We start from the raw sequence: 9,101 nt of genomic DNA, 5'->3' as shown, positions 1-9,101 counted from the left end.
GTGTTCGTATATGAAAGAGGCTGCTTCCTCATCAACGCCCCGCTCTTTACGCTAAAGTTTTTTACTGTTTTAGAAAGAAGAATTGAGAGAAAGAGTCAAACTTTAGCGTAAAGAGCGGGGCGTTGATGAGGAAGCAGCCTCTTTCATATACGAAGTAATTTCTGTGCGTTTTAAGTTTTGATATCACTCCTTACTTTCAGTTGAAAAAACTTGCTTTTTTTTATTTAATAAAAGCAAGTCCGATTTCTAACAACGATATCTACTAAGCTTTAAACTTTTGGATTTCTTTTTTAAGGTTTTTGAATTGTTGTAATCTCTTTTTCTTTTTAAAATAAATAAAAATATTTTTGCAATACCAGCTGCCAGTCCCCGACACTTGGCACGCGGCAGGCTTCTATATGTGGATTCTTATTGTTGCTTGTCTTCAAACCGGAGACATTGACTGTCTTTTCATACTGATTTCTTTTCAAAGATATTTGATTATTAAAGCAAGTCCGATTTCTAACAATGGTATCTACAAAGATTCAAATTTTTGTTTTCTTTTTTTAAGGTTTTTGAATTGTTGCAATCCCTTGTTAAAATACATACAACTATTTTTGTAACTACCGGTTTTTTGCACTTTACGCAATTTAATGTATTTTCATAGTGTTTCTTTTCAAAGATATTTGATTGTTGAACCAAATCCAATTTCTAACAACGACATTTGCTAAGCTTCAAACTTTTGGTTTTCTTTTTTAAGGTTTTTGAATTGTTGTAATCCCTTGTTAAAAATATACAAATATTTTGTAAACTGTACTTCCTAAGCATGAGAGGCCCTCTCTTCACCTATGGATTGTTCAAAATATCAAAAAGTTTTTGAGCGTTTTATACGAAATATAGCCTACACGAAGTATCATGGCAATCACTAAACATGAATTTGAATCTAAGGAAATCGTAGGTATATTCTGCAGATAATAAAAACTATCGGTTTTTTTATCGTGCGAAAACCTCAAAACGCCTCAAACATATAAATGTTAAAATCACTTTTATATAACAGAGAAACTTTCACTCATTGACTCCGTGACACTCGCTATCCTTGCATTCGTTTTGCACCATTTTATTCCCACATTTCCTGCCAAATCAATTGTCGACATGAAGTAAAAATAAGAGAGAAAAATACTTATTTCAGAAAGATTCATAGTTGAAAATTGTAGCTTTACCCAGCCTTTCCCGGGCTACCAAACATGTTCAAGGATATTAGAAAGCATACCAGGGGCGCCAGGAATGATAACATAGGTGACACGGCCACGAACTTTAAGCATCCTTTAAGATATTCCGTTGCCTGGGTCTGACCTTGGTCAGAGCCAAGTAAACTAAAAAAAAAAAAAAAATGCGGACAAACCATAATCTTAGAAAAATGGTCTGAGAAAAAAAGACTGAAAAGCATTTGCAACTGCGTTTAGCTTTTAGCAAAAAGTTCTTAGTAACGAACTACAGTATACGTAAGGAGCGATGCGGCTCAATTGTAACCAAAACTCTAAGAAATAAGAGTTTAGATAATAAAGGATACATCAAAAGAATAAAATTTTACTGCTTATTCAAAATATATAAAATATTTAAGTTTAGTGCTGCCCTTCAAAAGTTATATGACCCAGAGAAAACTTGGACAATAGAGGGAAACACCCCAAAAACACCAAGTGATCTTAATGAAAATCAGAACACCAGATTCAGCATATCAAAGTGCCTCACAATAGACGTATCAAGCTCCTATATTCCCAAATTAGGAGTTTTGCATTTTCTGCCAGTAGAACGATGACGGATGCGTGTTTATTTTTTTATTTCATTTTTTTTTGTGTATATTTTTCCCAAGGGTGACTGTATCGAAAAAGTGATCCTAGATGATCGGGAGAAGGCTCGTTTGATTGGTAATCGAAAGTTCTAGGGTCCTTTTTAAATGACCAAAAATATTGGAGGGCATCTAGCCCCCCTCCCACGGTCCTTTTCCCCCAAAATCAGCATATCAAAATTTTGAGATAGCCACTTTCTTCAACATAGTCAAAAGATCTAATAACTATGTCTTTGAAGATGACTTAACTCCCCACAGCACCCCGTCAGCAAGCTATGAACTTTTCCCATTGTTTACATATAGTATTGGTTACTAGGAAGTATGCAGATGTTTTTCAGGGGGTGGGGGGAGATTTTCAGTGGGGGAGGGTTATTTTCTACGGGAATTTTCCGTTGGGAGGGAAGTTTACGGGGGTTAAGTTTCTAGAGGAAATTTTACACGTGGGGAAGTTTGCCAGGATTCATATAAAAAAAATTCCATGTATTAGTTTCCCTTTGGTCGCTCCATCTGACATGTGGGAATGTTCCGGGGGAGTTCTCACGGGGAAATTTGTACCGGGGCTGGAATTCTCTTTGAGATTTTGCCGTTAGGTAGAGATGGATTATCCACGGGAGAAATTTTCCATGGTGGAATTGTCACAGGGAGGAATGTTCTATCGAGGAATATTTCATTTGGGAAGGGGGATTTCCGGGGAAAATTTTTATCATAAGGGGAATTCCCGCCATGACCTGAAACACGGTCAGAAATTAAATAAAAAACCTGTCTTTTTTATAAAAGCATGCCAAGGAGAAATTTTTCTGGCAGAATCTCTAGGGGGAATTGTCCGGGGGGGGGGGTAAATAGCAATAATATTTCGCCTTCTTTTATATGTCCATGTTTATTTATTATGACAGCCATACCCTTGGCACTTCGGGGTAAAATGAACTTCGGTAAAATCTAGTATAGTCGTTCACGAGGGTACTTTTGAGGTTTGATGCTAATTGTCTCATCCTGAGTGTTTGTAAGTCAAGGTTCTTGATGTTTTCTAGATTTTTCCTCAATTTTCTGAAATCGGCCAATGGGAGAACACAGAATCAAAAGGGGAGGAAAAACTTTCCTGGACTTAGATTATGCTAATGATTTATGAACCCCAGATGAAAGTGTGAGTAAAATTAATGAACTTGTAGAGGTTATGCGAGTTCAGGGTGCTAGAAGAGGCTTAAAAATTAATGTTAAGAATATTACGTCGCTAAGGCTAGGAATAGGTGAAGATATAAAGGTGACGTTGGATAACGAAAGGATATATCAAGTAGACAGCTTCACTTACCTAGGTAGTAATATTAGTAAAGATGGTGGGGGCAGTGAAGATGGTAAAATTAGATTAGCGAAGGCTCAGTGTGTTTGTTCACAGTTGGAAAAAGTTGAGAAGGATAGGAGGATAAGTCGGCGAACCAAGATTAGAATATTGGAAGCTACAGTAATGACAGTGGTCAAATATGGTTCTGAACCATGGGCACACCGAAAAAAAACAGATGAAGATTTGCAGGGTGTTTTCCGAGAAATTGCCTACGGATTGTTTTGGGTACCCGGCCGACTGACCGTATTTCAAACAGTAGGCTTTCCGAAAAGGGCGGTTCAATCTCGCTTTCTAGGACTATAATGAGAGACAATATAATGATGACAGATTACCGAAAATTATCCTTTTCAGCCAACCGTCTAGGGGTGGCAACCGTTGGGGTGGGAAGATGTCATAAAGACAAATTTAAAGGAAATAGCAACTTTCTGGGAGGGTGTAAAGAGGGATGCTTTGAATAGATTACGACGGAGGAGGAGCATGTGTAGCTGTGTTGGCCTCAAGCATGTTGGTGCTGCTGTGAGTTTTTAGTGGTAGTAGTAGCAGTAGTATCTGTCAAATGACACTAATTGTAAATCTAAATATCGATGTGTTGGGTCTTTGGATATTCATGCTAACGAAAACACTGTTTTCTACATGTCATTTCGACCTTGTTTAAAATGAAGATATACAGGAGTCTTGGTATTTTAAGAAAGTTTAAACAAACTTTTCCTGGGCCAATTTTGAAATTCTTTTTCATCACTTAATCCTGTCTTGTTTTAACTGTTCAATAAAATGGATGTCAGCTTGTCCTTCTTTCTAAAAAAACACTTTTTTAACTTTATAATAAAGCAAGAAACATTATTCAGGAAACTGATTGTTCAGGGGTTATACCATCACTTTATCCTGAATCACTTCATGTACTTTTAAGTGATACATCTCTGTGCTATATCGTGATCTCCCTAAGCTCGATATATAGATAATACTAAAATCCCTCTTACTCCATCCGTCAGGTCAGATACCAATTTTGTATAACGGCGAGCCATGTTGTATAAAACCAAACAGTTCGCGATAACGAACTGTAAGTAAAGAGTGACCCTGCTCAATAAAAACACATCAAAAGAATCGTATTTTCATACTGATTTTAAATATACAAGTTTCATCGAGTTTAGTCTCATCCATCAAGAGCCTGAGGAAATTTGCCTTATTTTAGAGAATAGGGGGAACCACCCCTTAAAAGTCATAGAATCTTAATCACACCATCAGGTTTATCACAACATCAGATTTAGCGTACCAGAGAACCCCAATGTAGAGGTTTCAAGCTCCTATCTACAAAAATGAGAAATTTTGTATTTTTGCCAGAAGACAGATCATGGATGCGTGTTTATTTGTTTTGTAGTTTGTTTTTTTTACAGGGCTTATCGTATCGACCCAGTGGTCCTAGAATCTCACGAGAGGGCTCATGCTAAAGTAAATTAAAATTTATAGTGCCCTTTTTAAGTGACCAAAAAATTGGAGGGCACTTATAGGCCCCCTGCCACGCTCATTTTTTCCCAAAGTCACCGGATAAAAATTTTGAGATAGCCAGTTTCTTCAGCATAGTCGAAAAACCTAATATCATTGTCTTTGGGGACGACTTAATCTCCCACATTCTCCGGGGGAGGAGCTGCAACTTACAAACTTTTATCACTGTTTACATATGGTAACGGTTATTGGGAAGTGCACAGACGTTTTCAGGGGGATTATTTCACGTTAGGAGTCGGGGGATCGGGGGGAGGGGTTACGTTGGAGGATCTTTCCACGGAGGAATTTATCATGAGGGAAGAGAATTTTCATGAAGGTGTGCAGGATTTTCTAGCATTATTTAAAAAAAACAAAAAGAAAATAAATAAAAAAAGTTTTTTCAACTGAAAGTAAGGAGCAGCATTAAAACTTAAAACGAACAGAAATATTACACATATAAGGGGTTCATCTCCTCCTCAATACCTCGCTCTTAACGCCAAAGTATTAATAGTAATTTCAACTAATTCTTCTACGGCTATTGTGATTCAGGGGTCATTCGTGAAGAGTTGGGACAAAAATTCAAGCTTTAGTGTAAAGAGCGAGGCATTGACGAGGGGGCAAAACCACTCATATACTTAAAAAAAAAATATACAAATATAGAAGTTCGTTACGAAAGTTATTTCGTAAGTTACGCATATTTATTAAAAATAAAAACATTCGTAAAAAAGAGAGTTCTAGATGCCTTTTTAAGTAACCAACAATTTCAGGGTAATTAGGCCTCCTCTCCCACCCCTTTTATATCAAAATTGTCAGATCAAAACTATGAGAAAGCTATTTAGCCAAAAAAAATTAATATTCAAATTCAGTTTTAATTATTCATCTGCGGTGAGCCAAAATCAAAACATGCATTAATTCAAAACCGTTCAGAAATTAAATAAAAAAACAAGTTTTTTTTTAATTCCAAGTAAGGAACGACATTAAAACTTAAAACGAACAGAAATTATTCCATATATGAAAGGGATTGTCCCCTCCTTAACGCCTCGCTCTTTACGCTAAGGTTTTTTATTGTTTTAAAAAGTAGAGTTGTGATAAATAAATTACTCTTATCTCAAAATCCTGACTCTCACTCAATTGAGAAAACCTTCGAGGTAAAGACAATAATATATTTATTAACAAAAAAATGCAGTTATTTAGAAATGTTCAGATGCACAAAAAAACAGCGAGAACTATTTAGGCTCAAACATGTCAACCCTTAAGCACTTTTTGGCAATAGTCGATTGACAACGCTAAAAAGAAAGAAGAAGAAAGAATTGCCACGTCACTCTTCGTAATTGGTGGCGGTTAGTTAAGAATAAATACTGCTGTGTCAAAAGCAGCATTCTGTGAAGAACAAAGTGTCTTTGATTTCAAGTCACAGGGTAAGACTATTTACAACTATCTTATCAAGTAAGAATTATAAAGAATCATTTAAGTTGAATACAGCAAAAATGCAAATGATGCAAGTCCTTTCTAAAATTTAGGGTTGGTACAAATACCGTTACTTACAATTAATCACTAAACACATTGAGACAGATAGAAAACATAATAAGTGTGATGACGCTTGACTATCACAGTAAAAGCTGATTTTTAGGCCATTATAGGTTTGCAGTGCAAATAAAAAGAAAAAAACTGCCGGAACAAAACATGTGAGCATTAAAAACAAACATAATATAATGAAAAATTCCTTTATATAATTTTGGCTACAAAGGTTTGGGGGGAAAAAGAAGGAAAATATATTTTGAAAGTTTGAACAGTTTAGTATAATGCCATGGAAGATAATACACATTTAATTTCAAATCGTTGAATTATAAAGCGCATGGAATTGTTATTTTATCATGCCGTGTCTTAAATTAAGAAAAGAGCGAAATGGGTAGACCGTTCTCTTAGTGATGAAAAAACCCTATCACTTGTTGAAGAAAGACGAAACTTAAAAAAATTTGTTGCAGTTTTGTTGTACAATAAGGAGTTTGAAATATAAATAGACATCCTTGAAATGGTTGAGTGTTGTGATGGGAAAGCGGAAACCATTTTCAACCTTATTTGCGCTGTTCTTCAAGATAAAAAATACCTACAGAGAACTGGTTTGGATTCTGTGTGCACACGTGTAATGCTATGTTTGGGTGTGATAACTCGGCTGTGAAAAGACAAATTTTCATCTGCGATACGTGTCAAGTGCGGCAGTGATTCATTCATTTAGTTGCTTCTTATGCTTGCAAAACAATTGCTAAAGCAATTGGAAGTTATGTGTCGCACAGTATATAATCACTTCAGCATGAGTGCCAAAAGACGCTCTGAGTTCAAATTGCACCAGAAGTTTACAGGCACTCCAGTCCTGAATGTGCTTGCCCCAGGTCAGACACGCTGGCTGTCTCTTTGGATATGCGTTGAGCGACTATTGCATAATTGGGATGCGCTTAGTAGCTAGTTTCAGGGAGTAGCAGCTGAGGATCCAACCAACACGAATGACAGGACATCGCAAGCCTTAAAAAATCCACTGCTCCAGATTCAAATTGAGTTCCAGTTCTAAGTGCTGGAGCTGTTAAACAGAGCGGAAATACTTTTAAGAAATCTGACGAAGGAAATACTTCCTAAGTTTCATGAAGACGAGCTACATTAGATCAACCTCGCCATTGAATCTCGGCCCTGACAAAGCAAGTGAATACCTTCCAGCTGAAGATGTGTATTTGGGGATGGAAGCTCAGGAGCCTCTTCAAACCTTGTAGACAAATCAGAGTACAAAAGCATATGAACGTGAAGTGAAAGTTATCTATGAATGTGCTCGTAAGTTATATATGGAGGCGGTGAAACAAATCAAGCAGTGATTCTAGTTTTAGGACGAACTGTTTAAGTTGTGTGATATCCTTGACCCTACGAAAGCTTTGGACACAGGTACAACTGGTCTTCTACAAAAGATTTTACAGAGATAAAGTGCACCGTCGTGGGATGGAAGAAAGATAGTAGAGCAATAGCGGATTTTACTGCTTTTTGATCTTCCGAATGTGACAGATGTCTGTGATTTTTGGCGTCACGTGGCTTTTATAATACATCAAATGGTACTCAGAGGTTCTCTAACATAATCAGCATAATCTAACATAATCATGCCATTTTCGAACATTGTTGTAGAGCGATTCTTTTCAACCTTGAAAGATGTTAAAAAAGATCATAGAAACTAGCTCAAAAGTATGACCCTTACCTCAATAATGCAGGCCAAGTTTAGCATGAAAAGAAAAAGACATGTGTCCCATGATCAAGAGGTCGCTTAAAACTACTCAAAACGGTAAAAACCAACGCGATGGCTGAGGAGTGTGTTCAGTGTAGTTAAATAAGTGCAGTTAAAAATAAAGAAAAAAATGATGAAAGTTTGTTCTGTAATTAAAAAAAAAAGGATTTTATGATTTGTTAAAAATATATCAGGTGAAAAAGAATAAAAGTGAGTGTGAATAAGGTACAAATTTTTTCTTTCCTTTTTTGGGAATGGTAAAGATATATATGTTACCATTGAGGGAGGAAAAGCTGTAGGACAGACAGCATAAAAGTTTGTCTTGTGAAGAAAAAGATTGCTATGCGACAGAATATTGTCGGTTTTGGTTGGAGTCGGAAATTTGTTGGATTTTAGACCAGCGTGGTGTCGGAAAAAATGTCAGATTTTCTGTGGTCGGGTGTCGGAATTTTCAAACTTTTTAAACTGACCGATCGGAAATCTGGTAGGAACAATGTGAAATCACTGTGGGAGATTCCCATTTGAACAAGATGTAACATATCTGCCTTTCTGCTAAAAACTTGATGGTCGTGGGGGAAGGTGGTACGGAAGCCACAGACTCGTCTAGGTTCTTCTGTCCAACAAATTGAATACCCTTGCATGACCTAATTTCGAAAACGATGCAACACGTCTACCTCTTCACTAAAAAATTGGCGGTGGGGAGAGGGCACAGGCCTACTTTAGGTGTCTAATTATACAAATTGAAAATTCTTACACAGTTCAATTCAAACTAGATGCAAACTATCAACCTTTCTAATGTCCACCGAGTTAGTCCGAGAGTTGGATTTAGCTCACTTTTGTACTGAGTCAGGACTTCAAATTTTTTCGCACATTTTCATCAAAATTCTGCAACTTGTAATTACACCTTTTATACAATGACGGTTCAGGACTTGGCTAACTTTTGCACAGAATCAGGACTTGGGTCTTTTTTACATTGAGTCAGTTCGTCTTGGATTTAACTTTACTTTCACATTGATTCAGGACTTTGCTTGTTTTTGCACTGCATTACCAAAACTGTTTCAAAAACAGCAAGAACAGTAAAGGAATTCGTCTAGCCTTTGCTCTAAAAAATTGGCAGTGGAGGTGGAGGGGTAGTTTGAAAATCTCAGGCACTATTTGAACCTATAACCGCTTACAATTATTTGCAAGATTTCTCTTTTAAC

General features: G+C 36.6%; 1 protein-coding gene across 1 annotated transcript; it reads left to right on the top strand.

Moving 5' to 3' along the window:
• The first annotated feature begins 2,996 nt into the window (after nt 1-2,996).
• On the top strand, nt 2,997-3,464 carry LOC136034884 (uncharacterized). The gene has a single exon (XM_065716374.1). The coding sequence runs from the start codon at nt 2,997-2,999 to the stop codon at nt 3,462-3,464; it is 468 nt and encodes a 155-aa protein (XP_065572446.1).
• Nucleotides 3,465-9,101: the final 5,637 nt, after the last annotated feature.

The sequence above is a fragment of the Artemia franciscana genome, chromosome 2 (genome assembly GCF_032884065.1).
Source record: "Artemia franciscana chromosome 2, ASM3288406v1, whole genome shotgun sequence".
Classification (NCBI taxonomy): domain Eukaryota; kingdom Metazoa; phylum Arthropoda; class Branchiopoda; order Anostraca; family Artemiidae; genus Artemia; species Artemia franciscana.
This window is presented reverse-complemented; position numbering and strand designations above follow the sequence as displayed.